The following is a 22,098-nucleotide window of genomic DNA, read 5'->3' as shown; positions in this document are numbered from 1 at the left end:
TCACTTGTCTGGCCCGGGGTCAAAAGATTAACTGGGTATCTTCGACATAGTAATGACACTGAACACAAAACCGGCAGATGACCTCACGCAGAGTGGTTTCATATAGATGTTGAAAAGGGGAGAGCCCTACGGAACCCCACAGGAGGGGCCTAAGGAGTGATCTCTCTCACAAACCAACACCGACTGGAACCAGCCTGGAAAACCACCATAAAACCATGCCCCCAATCCCCGACCATGGATGTTGCATCCAAAGCCTCTGAGATCAAGGAACACAAGGAAGAATGTACCACCTCCATCCCAGTTCTGCCATTCCATTAACAAACAAAGGGTGATTTAAGGGTAATGTCCTCCTGAGAATACAAGTTGCCAGAAATTCACATGTACCCACCAAGGACAAGTCATTCTTGATACAGGTATAGCAGTTTGGGGATTTTCCCCCTATTTACACTCAGCACCATGTCTTGTAAGCTTTTGCACCATCTATTTAAGCTTCACACCATTTGCTATTCTAATGTTCTTATTTATAGAAATAAATAATTGTATCCAATAGTATTAGTTCCTCTTGTATCTGATTTTTCTAAACCCAACTGCTTGCAAAAATTATGCTTTCATTGACACATCTTGTCATCATCAGCTGCCCTTGGAGCAAATTACAGTACATGCAATGCTTACTCTTTGGTTTCCAGGTTTAAGGCCTGTTATAATTAAGTGGCAAGAAACAGAAACTGAAACAATGTAATGGCTCATGGAATCCAAAGCTTTATTGACTACATGACATGATAGAATAAGACAGCAATAAATCATAAATGTTAAATTACAATCAAAGTTAGAAAAGTACAGTTAGATAAGCAGAATGGGCCTAAGCTACTTGAAAACTACTAGAGAACCCAAGAATCACCAAAAAAACAAGGGATCCCTCCAGATGCTTTTGACTGCAAATCGCACTGATCATATTGATGCCAGCATTGCTGGGAACTGCAGTTCAACATCTAGAGACTACAGTGTGCTCATTGAAGAACTAGGATAACATATTTAAGCCATACAAGTGATGAAACAGTAAAGTTGTGCCTTAGTAATCTATATCCCCTATTCATTTAGCATTTTGGGTAATGGTATTTATGTACCACTCTATGAAATAAAGCAATATAGTTTAGTATATAGAATAGAGGTAAGCAGGCTATGGACTGAGGGCAGCATGTGGCCCCATTTTTGAGATATCCAAAGTCACTCAAGATTGCATTGCTGAAATTTTGAAGCAAACTTCCTGAGAGCAGTTAAGCCTACTAAGCCAAAAGTAAGACCAGTATCTATTTTTAAAAACCCATCAAAACCCTATCCTGCAATGCAGAAAATTAAAAAAAACCCCTCTAGTTGCCCTCATAGACCAAAAATTGTCCTAAACTGGAAAACGTGCCAATCACTGGTGTAGATTGATATTTAGATAAGGGTTTGACCAGAATAACCTGCAAAAGTCCTTCTCCCCTCACCATGTTAGGAATACATATTATTTACACAGTCCACTTTCTCAGCCTCCAGACCAATGTTTCTCAACCTTGGCAACTTTAAGACATGTGGACTTCAACTCCCAGAATGCCCCAGCCAGCACATCTAAGACTGTTACCCTGAAAAAAGGCAAGCAACCGGCTGTGACTAAGAGCAAAGGCCAGAGGCAAAATAAGATGGCCATTCAATTTTCTGCCACCTCAAGGATGGCTGGATAATGCCTTGACTCAGCAGTGGGGAAAAGGCCCTTCCAATGGCTTCTAGAATCATCCAACCATTGCTGTGCCAAAATAACAGTAAAAAAGACAGCCTTTATATTGCCATAGTAATGACTGGATGGTACTAGAAAATGTTGTCAGTCACTAGTGGGGATCCTGCCTTAGTCTGCCTCTTCTCTCCCAAATAATATGGTAATTTGGTGTCTGCATAAAGGAAGAAGTACAAATAGCTGGGATAGAGACATGATTACAAAAGAATTTATGCTAAAATTCTCTAAAAGTGCAATGGAGAGCACTAAACTTTGAGGGATTTGTTAGAGAATTTAATGTAGAACGGCCACTATGCTCAGCCTACATATCTGAAAATAAATGTAACTGTTACAAACTGTTATAAATTCACAGCAAGCAGAACTTTGGCAAATAATTTCCCTCATGCAATTTCATTTTTTGGAGAAGTGGGTTGGACTTTAACAATATAATATTAATCACAATCCATTTCTTCCTCATTCAGAGATGTTTCAACATGTGAGATATCTTCTCTTGCACCAGGACCGGTCAAACAAGCAGGAGCAATTATAGCATCATACTGAGATTTAAACTTGGATTCAATTTTTAAAAGGATTGATTGAATTAAATAGCCAAATTCAATTACACTGCAGTCTTCGTTTTTCATTTTATAAAGATATCCAGCAGCATGCAAACCAACAAGCTGACCACGTTTGTCAAATATAGGTGAACCTGATGATCCCCCCAAAAAAGAGGTATCGTAAGTGACCATATTAGGATTGGTCATTGCTTCAAAATCTTTTGGATTATACATATTGATGCTGCAGCATTCCTTTTCCTTGCCTTGTGTCCAACGAGATATACATTCACGGGAGCGGTCCAATATATCAATAAGAAAACAGACATCCATAGACTTGGTTTCTCCACTTGGGTGACCTATGATAAAAAGGGGACTGTCTAGTGGTGCTGGGGGAAATAATTGCAGCAATCCTGGTGGAAGAGGATTTTTGCTTTCATTTTCTTCCAATTTCAGGACAGCAAAATCAAGATCCTTATCTGATATTTCAAACCAGTCCTCAAATAAGAACCAGTTATTTTCACTAGGATGCATTTCTTCATAAGAGAAAGTCACACGGGCTGACTGCTTAATTCTGTTTCCCCAGTCCTTTTCTTCAATTCCTTCTCCAACTATATCCCTTACTACATGGTGACAAGTTAGTATATATCTACCAGTGAGAACAAAGCAAGTTGCGCAACCCCCTGATGCACCCCAGTTCCAACTTATATACCCAACTGACTGACTATGGTTAGCAAGAGTCTTCACAAACTTGACTGAAAGAGAGTCATTTATCTTCTTGCTAAAGTCTGTTTTATAAACTTCAAAGACAGACTGTTCCTTAAGTTGCAACTGGCGATCTCTTAAAAACTTGTCAATTATTTTTCCTTGCTTCTTCAGCTTAGGATACAAATCCAGGACATGCTGCTCAAGGTACTGCTGCTGTTGCTGCTTTTTAAAAGTATTGAGCTGGCCCTGCTCAAAGTGAAAGTAGTGGTGGTGGTGGTGCTGCTTTTCAAAAGCATTCAGCTGGCCCTGCTCTGAGTCCTGCTGCTGCTTTTCAAAAGCCTTCAGCTGCCTCTTACAAGGTAAACGCTTCTGTTTTTCACGTGGACCATCACTGCATGTGGCACCCGTCTCAGTCATCACCTGAATTTCAAAAGTCATACCTGATAAGCTTTCAACTGGAAAGTTCTTCTCTCTGCATTTTGAACCTTCCATCAGTACCCAATTCTTTTTTTCTAGCATCGGCAGAAAGCGGCCATCATTGCACACGGCATCACTTGCTAATTCTTCTTTGGGAGCAAAGATACAAAAGAGGCAGTATTCTTCAAGCACCTTGGGGCATCTAATTATCCTACGGCTTTGTGCCCCACAGGTTTGCATTCTAGAACTGGTTCCCCAGACATAGAACAATACACATTCTTCTCTACCATCATATTGGCGATACCATGATTGGTTAGTTTCCTCATTTTTCTTTAGCTTGTATCGCTTCATTTCAAATTGTGAGCCTTCAGGTACATACTTCAAAGGCATCCCCAGATTGATGGAGACACTTAAATCCTGCTTCTTCTCTAATAAGTAGAACTCTTCCATCCCCTTTCTGTCAATCCAGGCACGAATGTTTTGAGTAGCCTTGAGAGCAGTAAGCACGCTGTCGCAGACCCTGCCTCTCACTACATGCTTCTTCCCACTGCCATCCAATGTCACAGTGAATTCTCGTTCTTCTTCGCTTGCACCCTTGCAGCTTCTTGCAGCTTCCTCAGGAAAATAGTTACCAGGCAGATTATATTCACTGCTGGTTAGTATCTCTTCTTTGATCTAATAAAAGGCAACAGTTAAATAAGCATTTTGTTTGTTATTTTGTTTTTCATTAAAAACAATAAAAAGAACATGCAGTGCCTGGAGACTACGTAAAGTAGATGTGACGCAATTTTTGTATGGGGTATTATCAAAGGTGCTTTTAACCCAATTCAGGCATTCCCTGTAAATGTAATTAAGTTACTTAAGAAAGAAAGAAAATAATTAAGGCCATGAGCAGAAATCCTGCACTCAACACGTCTACAGTACTGGATACCTTTTCATCTTGAACACTATAGTCTTAAGGGCAATTGTAAATATATTCAAGTTGATGGGACTTATAATCTTCCCTGTAACCAGGCACGCTGCAAAACTGGGATTCTCAATCATGGGGAAATTTAAGAGATGTTCTGCTCAATCCGTATCTCCAGGTGCACATAATTCTATCGTGTACTAAGGAGGGCTGTGGAGAATGTGGGAAAATTCCACCGTGAGATTCCAACATGGAAAAAATTAAAGGAAAGTTAGCTTGACCCATCCCACCCAGTAACAGCAGAGCCAACCAACACTTGCAAAAATCAAGCACCGAGGATCCAATCAGGAGATTTTCTTATGTGACATTTAAAAATAGGAAGAGAGCAGACTCCATGTCTGCCTTTCAAGGTTTCTGTTTCCTCCTCTGGGGCAGGTGAAAGCCAAGTCAGCAGAAAGCCCTTAGCAGCAACACAATTGGAAGTCCTGTAGTGAATTTGGACAGAATGCTACGATCAGTGAAGTTAAGTTGTGGGACAGTCCAGGGTTTTTCAAACTCTGTTCTACAGAGAACTTGATGGGGCTCCCTGAGAGACTAAGGACAAAAAAAGTTGACTCAAACCCAGCCAATTTTCTATCACTAGAGCATTACCTGACCAAATGTCTGGAGGCTGTATGGGTCTGGACAAGACTGACTGGCTGTGGCTGTTTTGCCCCCCTGAGTTGGAGAGGTTTTTATTGTTGGTCTTAGATGGGATACAGTAGATACAAAAAATGTTATTCTAGTTTATTATTTTTTCCCCCTAAAAGATTTCAGTTTGTTTTTCAATTGAATTGTACAGCTTGTATGTTACACTAAAGGTGGAAAAAATTCTGAAGTGATTTATCTTGCTCTGATTTTTTTTACATCTCTAAAACCTGGCATTTTAACAGGGGCGTGTAGACTTTTTATACCTACTGTAGCACTTTCCTATTTGAGACTGATGTGCAAGTTGGGGGTCATCCTGGACTGGCAGTTCCTGCTGAAAGAGCAGGTAGCAGCTGTAGCAGGAGGGCCTTTGTACAGGTTAATCCTGTGCATCAGTCATGCTCCTTTCTCAAGCAGGAGGCCCTTCAGATGGTTACTCATGCCCTGATGACCTCACAATTGGACTATTGCAATGCATTCTACCTGGGACTGCCTTTGAATACAACTTGGAAGCTACAGCTGGTTCAAAATGCAGTGGTGCAAGCAATAATGGGTGCTTTTCATTATGCCCATGCGTCACTGCTGCTATATGGGCTGTATTGGCTGCCAGTTGGCTTCCATGTGCAATTCCAGTGCTGGTTATTGCCTATAGAGCCCTGTACGGCATACAGCCTAGTTACCTGAGGAACTGCCTATCTCCAATTTTTTCTGCCCACCCAGCAGTTATAGTGAAGTGGGTACACTCCAGGTCCTCTCTATTAAACCTTGACATATTGTAGAACCAAGGAAGTGTGCCTTCTGTCACAGCCACCACTCTCTGGGACAGCATCTCCCCAGAGATATGGACAGCACCCACTATGCTGGGGTTCAGGAAAGCCCTAAAGACCTGACTCTGGGTCAAGCCTGAGGTCAATGTGTTTATGAGGACCCTGTGGTATCTCGTTATTGTTATGGCTGTTTTAGTCTGGGCTGTCTGCGTTATGATTTTAAGTGTTTTTTTTAAGATGCCCAGAGACTACTGGAATGGGCGGATAATAAATAATAATAATTTTAATAGGTTTCTCAGCCTGAGAAAGCATGAGACACAGTCATGGGGGGAGAGAGAGTAATGAAATGTGTGTCATGACATCCTCATGGAAAGCATAACTCGTGTCCAATGCTAGAACAAAAGGGCAGAGCTTGCATCGTATCACAACACATATTTGTAATTTTTGTGTCCCTGTAGTTAGTAGTGGTTGTCTGTGAGTATAGATTTTATTTCATACATTTTGATCTGGGCTGTTCTGAACTTGTTCTGGTGTGCATATACTTGATGGACCCTGAGGCTGAGAGAATGTCTAGACTCCATATCAACAAGGGCTGAGATTAACCTAAATACATTTTGACTAATGCATTTATTTGTTCATGCCTTTTTCCTCTTCTTTTCTACTTTCTTCTAGGCCTCTGACTCTATTACATACAACAGAGGTTTAAGTCACTGGTGTTGATTCTTCAATCAATCAAGTCTTCAGACCATGCCTTCCTTTTAGTTATTGAAGAAAGAAGGGACCTGCTTGTCTCCTCCCCTGGTAAATCAGCAGCAGACAGGATTTCTCTGGAGTAAAGCAAGCATATGTAGTTGGCTCTCCCACAGGACTTGTGGGAAAGTTGTAGCAGGGCTGGGAGAGAAGGTTGTGGAGATCTGTCATGGGAAACAGCAGGAAGCCAAGCCCCTGTAACCTCTAGATGCATGTAACCCATTGCATTTGTTGAAGATGAAATATTCTGCCACTCCTGCTACTTAATAGTACTGACAAACCACCTTTTACATACAAGTCTTCCTGCCTGGATAACTGGAGTTGTGCACTGTAGCTGGGATACTGTCTTTGCAACCTAGCTCTTGAATCTCCACACAAACAATGAGAACAATAACCAATTCAGAATAAGCAAGAACCCTACCTTTGTATTACTTCCTCCACTTTCATCACTGGCTATATCAGCGTAAGCACCTTTCAACAGTTCCATTTTTACTGGAGCAGGTAAACTGAGGAGAAAAAAAAACAGATCACCTAAACGAAAGGATTATACTGAATTTCTTCTGCTATTTCGACAGTTTTTTTTCGACCCACCCTATTATTCACTTCCAGCTGGTGCTGGTTTTGGCACCTATTTTCACAACAGGCTGTAGTTCTTTACTTACGTTTACTGAATAAACCAAAATTAACTCAGTGCATCACCCTAAACCATGATCAAACTAACCAACTTATGGCTAAGTGTGCTGAGTAACCCAGCCATGGTTTTCCGCGCCCGAGGTGTGCTCTGAGATTAAATTCGCGGACGGGACGTGATATATGTCCGTTGCCGGGAGCAGGGCCGCAACTAGGGTCTGTGTCACCCGGGGCAAACATGGATTCCGCGCCCATTTTGGCGCCCCCCCCCCAGCGCGCGGCCGGGGCACATGCCCCGGTTGCCCCCCACTTAGTTGCGGCCCTGGCCGGGAGAGCTCAGAATAATAAAGGAAATCACTATTATTCTCTTCATCGTTCCGCGTTCACAAGTGCATTCAAGACTACCTTTAAAGGGAGCTATCAGCCGAGGTTTGGAAACAGAAGACGACAACGGGAAGACCTTTACCGCACCTTCCAGAACAACCAAAAGAGGAATGTGACGCAATTGCACCCGTGTACAGTACTTTTTCGAAAGGCGGGGGCGGTGCTGAAAAACTGACGTCTCTTTCAACTTCTTTCCCCCGGCGGCGACTCATGCCCGGAAGTTTAGCAGCGGCGTGCTCATCTCTGCCTCTGCAAAAGTGCTTCGAGAAGCGATTCCCTGCCCTTCCACTTTTTACGGCGGGAAATACAAGAGCAGCCACCCACTTTCCAAAAAATGAAAGCGAAACGGGATCGATGTCTGAAATTACTTTTATGGCCTCTTGGGGCGCTCTGAATGAGTCCCTGGAAGGTACAGAAGTAGACTCCAGCTCGCGGAAAGTGTCGCCGAGGCCAGGCAGGGAGAGTATCGGGACCGCTCGCCTCCCGCTGGAAGGCAGGAAAGGACTAGCGGGAGCCTGGAGCCAGTACCTTCGTCAGCGTGATTCACAGCTTCGCTCCCTTCGACTTCCGAATTAAGTTGCGCACGTGTTCCAGCCAGCGCCAGCCCTCACCTGAAAAATGGAGAAGGGGCGAAAAGAAAAGAAACGAGCCCACACAATCCAAAGGGCCTGGGTGAAGAAGGAGGTCTTCAAGACCCTTCGAAACCCCAGGAGGGCTGGCGCTTCTGGGGTCCACATGGAAGGCTTTGTTTAATCGAGGACACCGGAGCGTGCCAGCGTTGCCAGATCGAACCCGCCAGGCAGATGACGATGATGATGATGATTTCCCAGCGAGTGCAAAGCATCAGAATGAGAACTATTAGGCACAGAACAAAGGAAGTTAAATATTTCCTTCTCAGGAATTTGCTTTCTCAAAATAAAAGGAGAGAACCTTCCATTGATGATATCTTTCCCTCATTAACTCCAGAAGAGGGAGTTCAAATTTCTGTTTTAACCTCAGCGCTCCTCCCGGAGCAGAAGGCAACTTTAAGAAAAATCCGATATTTGTGTTTTTAGATGAGAATGATGTGCATTTTAAAAGGGCAGGGCGAGAAAGAAAATAGGAAAGGCAACCACATTCTCCAAGAATAATGAGATCTACTGGGTCTCTATATTACATTTTCTTTTCTGCCTCTTCCAAATTGTGCTACTGATAGAAGATTTTACATATGTAGAACTTAAATACAAATATATTTCATTTTCATATATTTTATATGTAGTATTCATATGTTAGGAACATTTGCACTTGTATTATGGCCCTGAAACCATGTTGTATTTTCCTAGAAGAGTTCTGTTTACTTTCTTCCTGTTCCTTTCTTTCAGGCCTACAGGCCTTGGTAGATAGATATGCCCATAGAAAAAAGGTAAGGTGTCCATTCCAAGGATAGCTTCTCCAGAGGAAAGGCATTGTTTAATAACGATCAACGGTCCTAGAAGGGATGGAAGGAAGTCCTTTATATGGAATTATGTTAAGATAGAGTAAGCGAAGGAAATTCCTAATATGGAATGAGGTTAAAGTGGAGTATGGTTAACTGGTGGTATTCTAAAGGAGGAGTTGAATGGAATATATATAACCTGCGGTAAGGAGGGGGGTCCGGCACAGCCACCCACCTAACAGCTTGATGTCATTGCTTTTGCTCTTGGGTGAAGAATAAAGAACTTAATTTCATGCAACTGCCTGTGTCTTTGGTCCTGACTCAGAAAAGAACCTGGTAAGGAAATAAAAAAAATTCTAACACTAGTATTCTGGTCTTCAATAAATTTTCTGAAGAAAAATGAAGGAGGAAACAGTAGAAACGCAGGGAACTGTTATATAGTAGTGTCATTTGAACAGCCCCATAAAAGTTAGTGAATGAGGCATAACAATTGCATACTAAAGGGCTCACCTGAAAACACTTCCAAGAATGAACAAACCCTTCCAGTCCCTTTCAATGGAATTGGATTGGGGGGAATAGTGTGTTCTTTCTTTGATGGGAAAGTTACTGGATTTTTTCACTGGAATGGTACAAGGACTGTTCTATTAAAAAACACCTGGTGGAAACTCAGTTGCTTCAAGAACTTTGGGAGAATAGTATCTTTGGAAGGGGGTCATTTCTTACTTCTTTTCCTTTTCCTTTTCCTTTTTTTTTTGCAGAGAACAATTTGAAAAATAGATGCGATGGAAACAATGTTCCTCCCCTGCATTTTCATGCCTCAGTGGGTCTTACTAGTGTAACAGACTTGCTTCTTCCCACCCACCCCCCATGATTTTTCCATTAAGCAACTCAATTCACTTAACATTAAGAAGAAGAAAAAAGCAGAAGGAAAGCAATGAAAATGTGGCTGAGGTCTCAAAGTGGCTTAATATATGGTAGCTAAGAGGAAACACTGTGGTCATGACAACAGTATCACATAACAAGTTTACTTGATGATGTTCTCTATTCACTTCTCACCATCAGAGACAGCTGGTGGCCTATGAAAGAGCATTAGCACAAATGCAAACATAAAGATAATTCTGAGAATTTTTAGAGAAGTGTAAAACCTGAACCAAATAGTTGCTTCCGCTAATGCTTAATCTCAATGATACTTTCCCAACAGCACAAATATTTCACCAAGGGAGGCATAAAAAGCAAATGCACAATAAAATCTCATTTGAGTCTATTCAGAAGTCGCTGTAGTTAAGTAAGACTGATTCCAGTACATATCATAGAATTGCAGCCTATAGAGCACAAACATACATTCACAATTTCTAGTGAATCAATTGTATTTCTATACCCAGCTCTGAATATAGGATTATCTGTTTCTGCTCCTATAGTGGTGTGGAATGAAATAAACATTGGACAGGTATAGTTTGATAGACATGTTTATACCAAGATAAATAATGGAATCTGTGGACCTGATCACAATAAAGAATCCAATAAACAAGAAAGGAATTTAAGAAAACATATGTGCCAATCTTTTCATGTGAACAGTCAAAAAATTAGCAACGCCATATTAATGGTGCTAAGGGTGGAACACAGCCCTTAATCATTGTTGAAGTGAATGGTAAATTAAACACTTAAAGGGCAATACAGCGATTACAATTCTCTTGAGAAATAAAAGCACCATAATCACTTAGCAAGCAGCTATAAATATGTATGGTGTTCTTTTCGCTCAGCCCTACTCTCAACCTCACAGCACCACCAGAAGTCCCTCTGCAGAGTGGGCATCTTGGATTTGACAGTTTTGTCATTATCTTTTCAGCTGAAAGGTGCTGCCATGGGAGAGCAGGAAAAAGCCCATTTTCCTTTGCCAGTGCAAACTTATGGGTGAAGTCTTGGAATCATAGCCCACAAATAGCATTAGGTCATCCTTGGTTTTAAAGCAGCAATGCTTAAAAGACTTAAGGAAGCCAACTACCCCTCAGCCTGGCAGTTTCTTGTACTCTGCTCCAGTTCAAAATGCTTAGATGCAGCCCAGGGCTTGCCTCTTCTTTGAGCAGTGTTTCTCAACCTTGGCAACTTTAAGATGTGTGAACTTCAACTCCCAGAAGTCCCCAGCCAGCATTACCCTAGGCATATGTACTTCAGGATCTCTCATAAGCCCTGGTAAGTCATTGATGTATAGATTAATAGCAACAGTGCAAGTATGCACTCCGTCTTACTCCTTTGGAAGTATTAATCCTACGTGTTGTGGCTCCATTGACCGCAAGCCACAACCTCAATCAGGTGTTTGTGTAAAGGGCTTTGATCACTGCAAGCAGTTTGGGCTCCCTACTGAAGACAGTCAATTTCCTCCACAGTGTTTCTCTGTTAACTGTATTAAACTTGCACTAAGGTCTATAAAGGCACCAAACAATTGCCCCTTTCTGCTGACAGATTTAGTAATCAGATGGTTCAAGACAAAACAATTATCAATAGGAGATTGACCCTGTTTAAAGCCAGACTGCTCTTCTGCTAAAGTGCACTTTTTAGTCACCCAGTTCTCAGTTCTGCTCAAGAGGAACATATGTATTGTAACGAATGCCTATTCTAAAACACTTATCAGACCCATGAGCAGGAATTCAAAGATATCTGATTTATTAAAGAATAGTATGCAGGATCACAGAGAAAGCTGAGAATGATAAAAGCACGCCAAATGCAAACTAAAAACCCTCAGTGCAAATGAGATCCCTCCCCCCGTAGAATCTTCCCAAATTCACAATCCCAGGTGCTCCTAAGGGTTTCTGATGGTCTGCGGGAAAAGGCCTTGAACAGAGAACATAACCCAAACACATTCCATTGTAATGAACACAGATACAGAGCTTGGTACAAGGTTTCACAGCAGCTCCCTCCCAAACAGAAACACGCGTCAGTGCCATGGCATGGGAAACGTTACGATGTATACTGTACATTGAAACAGTGAAAACAGTATATACGTACAGGTAGTCCTCACTTAACCATTCATTTAGTGACAGTTGGGACTTACAACAGTGCTGAAAAAACTGACTTGCAACCAGTCCTCACACTTACAACTCTCACAGAGTCCGCATGGTCATGTTGTCACAATTTGGGCACTTGGCAATTGGTTCACATTTATGACCGTAGCAGCATCCTGTGGTCACGTGATCACCATTTTTGACCTTCCCGACCAACTTCTAGCAAGCAGAATCAAAGGGAAACTGTGATTCACTTAACAACACATGGTTTGCTTAACAACCACCGCAAAAAAATCATAAAATTGGGTCAGATTTGCTTAATGACTGCTTCGCTTAGCAACCAAAATTCTGGTCCCAGTTGTGGTTGTTAAGCAAGGACTACCTGTACAGTGTGTATGATGGGCCTGTAATTATTAGGATCCTTTTAATCCCCCTTTTTAAGTACAGGAACTACAATCGCCATCTTCCACCCAACTGGGAAACAGCAGGCATTGTTTCTATGCATGAATAACCCTGCCAAAAGAGTGTCCACCAGTTATACAGTAGTATATTTTAAATAGCTCTGGTGGTAGAAAGTCTTTGCAGGGGCTTTACTGCTCTTCGAGACCTTATATACTGAATCTCAGTTTCTTCTCAGTTTCTAAAACTGGTGGCCAATGGGTGTACCTTCCGTAGGTGGTACATTGCTATTTAGTATCTGTTTCTTGACAGGTTCCATGACAGCAAACAAGTGGAGAGATTAATTTTCCCTATATTCAGTTGAGATTGGTACAGCTTATTGAATGTGAACCTCTGCTCTTTCAGGACTCCAGCCACAAAGTGTAATTTGCCCACTATCAAAGCCTTCCGCTGAACTAACCAGAAAAAAATCCAGGTATCACTTCCAAAGATTGGAGGAACCCCACTCCTATTTATGAAAGGTGGACAATTATGCATGGAGAGCCATCACTGTTGAATGATTTTCATTTGTTGTAGATGGAATTTATGGTGGATTAATAAAACCCCCAAGGCATTTCTGGGTTAGATCTCTGTTCCTGATTACCCTGCTGGTTAGATGCTCAAGGAGATGTATACCAATGCTTGCAGTGGGCATGTTAGACTTGTCTGCCTAAGGATATTTCCACATTAATTTTAAAAAAATGTACATTTGTTGTGCCTGTTCCTCTTTGGTTTAGATGGAAGAAGCAATGGAGAAACTCAGAAATCTGATATATGGAAGCCTCTTCTCTCCAGAATGCTATGTCTAAGTGTGATGGCACAATAACATTCTCATCTGGAATCATCTTAAGAGACCTGAACTAATTGTTTAGGATAGTTTTTTTTTAAAAAAATTGAACAGTAAATAGTACAAAGTACTTTTTCTTTTCTCTAGGCTAAATCAGGAATTTTAAAAAATCCTAGAAAAATGCAATAGCAAAGTACTTCTCTATCATACCAAGCAAAGTGTGTGGATCATGTGACTGTGTAAGTCATTAGGAATTGAGTATTACTCAAAGGCAAAATTGCTGTGGTATGGTGCGCATAAAAATGGAGTACAGTAATCTCTAAGATAAAGGAAGGGCAGAAAATTGGATTCTATAGGCAGCCATGAAATGAAAAGCCAAAAGCAAAATGAAACCACATCTCAGTGGAGGAAATTTCAGAAAGGTCTCAGAAAAAGAGAAATAAACAGAAGGAAAGTAGGTATTAAGTGTTTCTTCCTTTGATACTGACAATCCTTTCATGGAAGTTTTGGGATTGACAAGTCATTTACAGTTTAACTAGCATGGCAAATAATGATCAGGCTTGGGTAGGGAGACAGACTTTTAACGTTTACTTGGGACATCAACGGGGTTTCCAAGTGATCAACTGTCTCAATTTTACTCTGCCATAAAGCCGATTCCTGGCTTCTTTAGATATGGTTACTTTAGAGTTTCAAGGTCAGCTGTGCTTGGTTAGTTCATGCATGTATTTTAACTCTCAGTGCAGTGTGGACAACTCTGCTCAAATGTTCAGTGGTTGTCCAGTCATAGAAGTGGGGACTGAGATTCCTGATAATAAGAATAATAGAACTTAATTAATTAGTGAATTAAGGAGGAACAGGCAGGGCAAATATTACCCATGTTTCTAATTCTTTTGCAGTAGTTGACAACTGGTTATTGTTCTTCATTAAAAGGGCTGAAGAGGCAGGGCCAACAATTTGGATCAAAGAACATTCATGAGAACATCAGGGAGCTCATACAACAGCCTCATAGATTCTGCCATGGTTGTTATATTTCTTTTCTTTGCTTGAGGAACCTTAAGGGCTCCTCTTAGGAGGAGGGGAGAGGGCAAGAGGGCAAGACTTGGACCATACTAGGAACTGTTATTTAAAATAAAATAAAATGGATTATTGCCCTGATTCATATGCATACGTACTTGCATACCCAACATGGTATTACTATTTATTGATTTATGACTAAGATTTCTGTGGCTTACAAGAGAAGGCAATATGTTTAGCTATACACAGACACAAGATTCTTTTAGTGTAGCCTATATCAATAAATGTCACTCCAGTCAAACTTGTAGAGTTGGTTTCTATACACCACTTCATACATTGCCTTTCATTCTTTAAGCTTCTCAGCTCTCTTTGAGAGGATCTTATTAATTCCATCCACCAGTGACTTTCTCAGTTTTCTCCTTCCTCCTGATCCATTTACTGTTCTTTCCTTCATAGATTAGTGTTGCAATGAGTTTGATCCCATTCATTCTCTCTATGTGACCAAACCAAACACTTGCAGGTAGGGTCAAGGGCCAGGCATATCTCTGGGACGGTTGAGATGTAGGTGGAGTTTGAGGAATTTTCTTTGCTTTTTTTAATGCGACATGCCTATTTTAGGGGCTATACTACTTTGTATTTATTTTCTAACTCAAAGTTTTGGGAAACTGTAGAAAGTTTTCAGCAGTCAGGAGCACTAGGACTGCAAGGCCCAACAAAAGGGGTGTGTGGAAACTGCACGTTACCATCTTCCTTTTAAGGTATAACCAAGTGTCAAACAGTTTTAAAAACCGTTCAAATATTCCATGGTCAAATTAACACTGTTGCATGACGTAAGTGTGTATAGTTACAAAACAAGGATGAGCAAGAGCTACTTTATTTGTGTTCGTGTGGAAATACAGCCATGCACGCATTACTCCAGCAGGAAAAATGGCTAACCGTTCGTTTTAATGAGGACAGATTCTGTAACTATTCTTTTCTGACAAGTTATTAAGGATTTGTTTTCAGTTTTGCTCTTTACACAAAACCTATGCTTTGTTCTGATATGGGATGCAGTCAGGCTACGGTGACTTTTCATCAAAACAACCCATCCACTTCAACATGCAAGCTAGACACTAGACAACAGTCTGATCGTTCCGTGGCTTGTGGGCAGCCCTGAAAAATGTAACAGAACAGCCTGTTTTAGTATCTGGTAATAATCTGCAAGGACGTTGGATGAGTGCCAGGAGTGCCGATCTTGAGAAGGTCAAGCAGGTTGCCTTCATCCACAGATTCCAGCTAAACATTCTGCCATTTTGGGGGGGCAAATTAAGCACTTATTGTCCAGCAGCATGACATGGTAGCTCTGGATCTGAACATGCAATAGACAGCTTCGGTAAAGCATTTCCTTTGGTGGCCATGTCAACGCCAACTTCTTTATTTTCTAACTACGATGGTAAAATCCAATGCAGACACTAGCAGAACAGTTACATATCTGGGTCTTACACTTTCAAACAAAAATGCTACTGTCATATGATGTCAGGGCATTTCAAAATAATAATCCCCACTCACAGAATTATGGCATGGTTAGCAGTTTCTGATCCAGAAACAAAAAAGCCAAGCATGGAATAGGATGGTGCTGAAAAGGAGACTTCTCTGTTAATACAGTGCAGGTATCCAAGGCCAATATAGAAGCAGGAGCCGAAATGTCAGAGTATGCAAGCATAGAGAACACACCTTCACTGTTTACTGCTTGAGAACCATCTCTTAACGGTCAGTTGGCTTTTCTAGTATAAGCATATGTGACAATAACTCTTTGGGATTTCTCCTTCAATACTAATAAACTGATTAAATGCATTTATTTCCTGGCAGCTATAGCTACAGGGCTAATTCCTGCTGGTTAACATAGAAGATATGCAAGAATTATTGTATTATGCAATTCCAATTTATATGAGTCCAGCCTAATTTAAACTGGAACCCCTAACCATGTAATAGAGCAAGTCTGCCCACCTGTTCTCTTCTAGACATGTTGGATTTCAGCTTTCATTTAATGGACTTCAACTCTTAGACTGGCTATGATAATGGGAGACAAAAACCAACATATTCAGAGGTTAGAGAAAGCTATGATAGGGAACAATTCTCTATGAAAGGGAATATTCCTCTTGTGGTTGGAAAGGAGTTTTGTGCAGCAAACTAAACTGGATTTTAAAGTAAAAGATGTATTTTTGTAGAATCTGTCTAAAAGCATAATAAGAGTTCTGATGACACCATCTAATTCAGCACTTTCATTTCTTACTATACCTACAGATAGTTCTAGGAAGTTCAAAAGCAGGACAAGAAAGACCACAGCTCTATCCCACTGTTGTCCTCCCCCAACATTTGTTATTCAGAGATACACTGAATACCACTGATATTAGTTCCTCTGACTTTTGTATACAGTGTTTGGCCACATTGTGGCTGTGAATTCAAAACATTAATTATGCCTAGCTTGAAGATCAAGTTTTTTATTTTATTTTATTGCAAATAAATGCAGTTTTATTGGATGATGGTTAAATAAGGTATGTGATGTGTTCTGAAGTGTTTCTCCCCACTTGAAAGGATTATATGAATATTAAGTATCAGGTTGGTAATTTGCTTCAGGAATTCCCTTCTACTTGGACCTTTTAGCCAAGGAATTCCCGGGTGTCTGCTTCTGAACTGCTCAGCACATGGTAAAAGACTCCAAGCATATTCCAAAATATACAGTTAGTTCATGCAGAGCGATGGCCAGGCCGATGAACAAAGAATTCCCAAATGTACCCACTGCCCTGTCCCTGAACTTTGCAGGGAAAAATAGTAGTGGTGGACAACCAGTTCTGAATGATATAAACAATGTGAATTTCAGTGTTTCCATTTGTAGCTAAAGTGGCCCTTCATTCCCACAAGTCAACTGTGCCAGTTGACCTGGACATGATCTCCGGGGGGGGGGGGGGGAGATCAAAGGAAGAACAACCAAAGAGCAACCTAAAGACCAGGTGAGTTCATTGGCTGAGGAGTGCTGACTACTACAGTACTGCCTAGGAAGATGTCAAAGGATTGATAAAACAAGGTAGCAAACATTTGCTAAACAAATCTCTGAAGTTGAAGGGATGGCTTTCCAGGGGCAACCACATAGAAGGCTTTCAGATAAGCACATGGAAGGTATCCCGTGCTAGCTTTCCAGAAAGGGGATCCCACCTGTCAAATTCTTCTCTTGGGCAACTGTACTAGCCCTGGTTAGCTTTTGCTCTCTAGGCAATTCTTCAGGGTTTGTTTCATAGACAAAAAGTCCAAAACTTTATTTCACTGCAAGAGAAATCTCAGTCACCTTTTCAACATCTTAACAGCTCTATCTGTGCTCATACTTTCGTTCATCTCCCATTCCAGTCATTTCTTGGATGTCTTGTTAAGTACATAAATATGGTTTGTAAACTGTGGGGGAAGAAAAAGGGAGAAAAAGAGAAACATGCATTTACCCATATAATTTGCAAAGTATAACATCCATAGAATAAAAGGTATCCATTTGGTTAATAATTCCTCTTTGCCACAGATGGATGACTTTTGTACCCAAGACAGAGATTATTTACATTGCAAGCAGCAGGAAAAGAAACGTTTGCAAAAGGGTGGGGAGGTGAGGGGGAGAGGAGGGACTTTTTGGAGAAGGTTTCTGTTTTGACTTTCCTTGAAACTTGCTGCCTGAAATCAAATGATGTGTGACTCATTCTCAGCAGTAGGGACACACCCATCATGGTTTCAACTGTCCAAAACTATTTGAGATAATCAAAGTTCCTCTTTTCTCCTTCTTCAACTGCTCCTCTTTTAAAAATCAGTGATAAACTCAGCAAAGTAGCTGGGAGTTCTTTTGGTGGACAGAAAGAAGCCATGGATCTGGAGAGCCAAGCAAGGTAAGGAATTGATTCAAATTAATTTTCTAGAGTCCAGATGCAACCCTATTAGGGCCAAGGTGTTCAGGAGATTTGCAAGGTTTTAAACATGCCCAACTTTGTTTTGGAGGTCAAGCTCCTGCAGATTTTCTACTGAAACTGCTTCCTCCTTGCTGCTATTCCACCCCGCCACCTCCCACTCTGCCCATGCTGTGTAAAGCACTTTCAGAGGCAAATGGGCACAAGGAGGGTAATTCTCAGCAGAGAGCCAGAATAAAGTCATAACTTTTTGTCACAGCTTTTTCAACTAAATAAAAGCAACCTGGTTAACATGCATTATAAGAAGCACAAGTAATACTTTATTATATATGTATTGCAGCCATTCATTTTTTTTGCAGTAAAACGATATTTGAAAAGGTTGGATTATATATTAACTTCTGCAGCAATGCTTTTTTTTATCATCAGTTATGTCTACCATGGTTGGACTCATTTGTGTACATTTATACTTCAACTGAAATGCTACAGATTGTAATTGTAACATTTGGTTGCTGCCTTATGTAGCTTTCTTCCCCTTTAGCATCTTTGCCTTTGGTGATGCTGGCTGTGAGTTCTGACATTTGGAGCGCATCAGCTTGGAGAAGGCTGGCTGAAGTAATAACAAATGGTCTTTTAAGAAATGAAACTCCTTCCTGTTTTTCAGGGCTGTGCAAATAAGTGGCCTTTTTCCTTCCCCTACCTTTTGGCTTTGGCCTCTCTTGGTGTTGCTGCTGGCAGAGGGTGTAGGAGCTCAAGACCTAGGCTTCAAGGCTTGTAGACTTCAGGGTCTCAGTGAAAAAGTGCTAGAAGTGCTACCTGGAGGTGGCTGGGACAACTTGCGCAATGTGGAGATGGGAAAGGTCATGAGCCTCAACTACTCCCAGTGCCGCACCACTGAAGATGGTGAGTACCTCATTCCCAATGATGTCTTTGTAGTGCCCCTCAAGAAGAGCACAGTGGAGATCCACTCTGAACTTATTGAAGACTGGCTAACCTACATCGATGCAATTTCCAAATCCATCAATGCTGAGGCCTCCTACCTCACAGTACTCAATGGCAAGTTCTCCACCGGGTCCCAAGAAACCAAGATCCACAATGTCTATGATGAGACAGTCACCACAAGGGTGCAGGTACGGCATCACATCTATTCTGTGAAAGCTCATCCATCCTTCACCTTCCACAGGGACTTCCGTCATCAACTTGTGGGCATAGGCAACCAGTTGGAGAACAACCAGAGTCGGATTGCTGAGTATCTGGCAGAAATGCTGGTATTAAACTATGGCACACATGTCCTCACAAGTGTGGAAGCTGGAGCATGCCTCATACAAGAGGATCAGGTGAAAAAGAAGTTTTTGCTGGACAATGATGCTAAGAAAGCAGGCATCACTGCCTCTGCCTCTGCTACTTTTTTCAGCAAGGTCAATGTGGGAATTGGGGCCTCCCTGCAGGCTTTGGATAATCTGACTAAGGGCTATCTGGAAAACACTGTAAATTCCAAATTGGAGAGCTGGGGCAGTGTGCCCTTCTACCCTGGCATCACCCTCCAGAAATGGCAGGAGGGCATCCCCAATGATTTAGTGGCTATAGGCAAGTCAGGCTTGCCTCTGCCGTTTTTCATCACCCCTGAGGCCTTACCTGAATTGCCAGAACCTACAGTCCATCGAGTGGCCACTACAGTGGAAAATGCTATCCGCCTCTACTACGCAATCAACACCCACCCGGGCTGTGTCGAGCCCAGTTCAAAGAACTTCAACTTCCAGGCCAACGTTGATGACGGTTCGTGCCAAAACACCAGCACAAATTTTAGCTTTGGTGGAGTCTTTCAGGAGTGCCATGGTGTTTCGGGCCAGGACACAGAAGAGCATTGCCAGGCTTACCGTATCCAGAACCCTCTGACTGGCAACTACTCTTGCCCAGAGAACTATTCGGCTCTCCTGCTGCATGGAGAGCAGCGTACAGTGAGCCAGCCCAAGATGGAGTGCCATAAGCAGTGCCATTCCTGCTGGCTTGTGTTCACCTGCTGTAAGAGAGTGTGTGGCATCCACTACTACCCCAGCACAGTGAAGTTCAGTGCTTACTGGTGTGCTGCTACAGCTCCAATAGCTCAGAGCACAGGGTTTCTCTTTGGAGGACTGTACAGTCCTGGGAATGAGAACCCAGTGACTAACACCTATGCCTGTCCAGCCTACTTCTTCCCCTTGGTCCTATTTGATAATTTAAAGGTGTGTGTCAGCAATGACTACGAGATGGGCTCCCGCTTTGCAGTGCCCTTTGGTGGCTTCTTTAGCTGCCAGTCTGGCAACCCTTTGGCAGGGTTACGGAAGGGGCAGAGCCCTGGAATCCTCCAGGATTTTTTCTACCGGGATTCCCTTACTAAATTCCCCATGAAATGTCCACCTGGACATAGCCAACATAAGGCATACTTGAGTGATGGCTGTGAAATTCTCTATTGCTTGCAGGCAGGGACACTTTTTGCTCAGCAGTTGGCTCCCATCAAACTCCCACCCTTTCTGCGCACACCATCCCCAAATGTCAGCTTTTCTGAAACTATCCTGGTACGTTCTGATGGTAGCCAAGCCTGGGTCAAAATACGCCAGAGTGGAAGCTGGAGGCTGGCCAATGGCACAGATGAGAAGGAAATAGCTCTTCTTTTCCAGGGACACGATAGTTTGGGACTGTCAAGCGGGGGCATTGCTGGAATTTCCGTGGCAGTGATTGCAGTCTTGGTGCTCAGCTTTGTTTTCATCATGTTCAGAATCCGGCGTTCCAAGATCAGAGGCTACCAAGAAGTGACAAATGAGCCTCTAGTCAATGATTGTGAAAACTATGGAACCGTAGCAACACCTCCAGAACTTAGTGCTGCCTGAAACATCTTTTCATCTATAACTGGAAGTTAACATGTCAACTTTAAATTGTGGGGGGCTGAATCTGGGAAGTGGGAGGGACAGAATAATGGAGAGTTGTGCAGAGGTTGCGGGGAGTAAGCGTTAACTGTGGATGTATGTAACGATGTTTGGCTGAAATGATGATAACCAACTTCCAGAGGAAATAATTGGCTCTGAGTTGAGTGAATGAAGGTAAAATCAGCAATTTGAGAGGGAATTAACTAAAAGATCTAGGCTTTATGATGAATGTCCAGTTATATGAATGAAAGGCAATGAATTCAAATGTAGCGATACACTTTTTTCTTTGAGCACCTGCAGTTTTGTAGTTGAAAGAGAACAGATTACACTGACATAAGACAAGACAAGAAAGAAAAGTAATTTTAGCAGACTGAAGTAAGATTTAGAGCAAGAACAGCTCTTGCAGTAGTGTACTGAGAGCTCATTTTTATTTATATGTAAGGGAACTTATTTTACTTTTATTGCACCTTGACAGTCATCACTTGATATTTAAAGCAGACAAGCAACATTACTGAGTAGAAGTAAGCTTCCTTTGGCAGTCACTCGATAAATCTTTTGTCAATCTAATAAATTCTGTGTTGTTGTTGTTGTTTAAAAAAAACCACTTTGACCCCTTAGGTGATGACTTTTCATCACTGCTTTATAACATTAGTCCTAATCAGCAAGATTGAGAAAAACTGCTTTAGTCCTTGAAAGTCTGTGATTTATCAGCATTCTAAAGCAGTCTTTCTCAACTTTGGCAGCTTGAAGATTGTGGACCCCAGCATGCTGGCTGAGGAATTCTGGGAGTTGAAGTCCACACATCTTCAAGCTGCCAAGGCTGAGAAACACTGTTCTAAAGTATCACAAAACTCTACTTGTATTAGAACCCAGAGATCAATTTAGCTTTAAGCCAAATGTGCGTGATAATATTCTGAAACATTTTATTGCCAAACACTTTTGTTTATCTATCCCCTTGTTCCCCAGAATAAATTGATACCTTTGGACCTTTATGGTTAGTTACTTTTCTCGCCTTTCTGTCCTTAATTAGGACTGCCAGGGAACCCACACTTCTTCTCTCCTCACTTTGTCTCAT

General features: G+C 41.7%; 2 protein-coding genes across 2 annotated transcripts; one reads left to right on the top strand and one right to left on the bottom strand.

The window, feature by feature from the left end:
• Positions 1-1,942: 1,942 nt before the first annotated feature.
• LOC134487361 (serine protease FAM111A-like) lies at positions 1,943-7,057 on the bottom strand. Its single transcript, XM_063289116.1, has 2 exons — positions 6,962-7,057; positions 1,943-4,104 (listed from the first exon to the last, which is right to left on the bottom strand). Exons 1-2 carry the CDS (start codon positions 7,025-7,027, stop codon positions 2,203-2,205), a joined length of 1,968 nt encoding a protein of 655 aa, XP_063145186.1. The 5' UTR covers positions 7,028-7,057; the 3' UTR covers positions 1,943-2,202.
• Positions 7,058-18,082: 11,025 nt separating this feature from the next.
• On the top strand, positions 18,083-21,594 carry LOC134505637 (macrophage-expressed gene 1 protein-like). The gene is made up of 2 exons (XM_063315500.1): positions 18,083-18,105; positions 18,785-21,594. Exons 1-2 carry the CDS (start codon positions 18,083-18,085, stop codon positions 20,985-20,987), a joined length of 2,226 nt encoding a protein of 741 aa, XP_063171570.1. The 3' UTR covers positions 20,988-21,594.
• The last annotated feature ends 504 nt before the right edge of the window (positions 21,595-22,098 follow it).

The sequence above is a fragment of the Candoia aspera genome, chromosome 1, assembly GCF_035149785.1.
Source record: "Candoia aspera isolate rCanAsp1 chromosome 1, rCanAsp1.hap2, whole genome shotgun sequence".
Lineage (NCBI taxonomy): Eukaryota > Metazoa > Chordata > Lepidosauria > Squamata > Boidae > Candoia > Candoia aspera.
The sequence above is the reverse complement of the archived record's forward strand: the minus strand, read 5'-3'. Positions and strand labels throughout refer to the sequence as shown.

Bases quoted from the DNA above. Each gene is read 5' to 3' on its own strand.
- LOC134487361 (XM_063289116.1), bottom strand. From the start codon at position 7,027: ATGGAACTGTTGAAAGGTGCTTACGCTGATATAGCCAGTGATGAAAGT. The intron at 4,105-6,961 runs GTAGGGTTCTTG...GCCTTTTATTAG, and splicing joins GTGGAGGAAGTAATACAAAG to ATCAAAGAAGAGATACTAAC.
- LOC134505637 (XM_063315500.1), top strand. From the start codon at position 18,083: ATGGATCTGGAGAGCCAAGCAAG. The intron at 18,106-18,784 runs GTAAGGAATTGA...CCTGTTTTTCAG, and splicing joins GATCTGGAGAGCCAAGCAAG to GGCTGTGCAAATAAGTGGCC.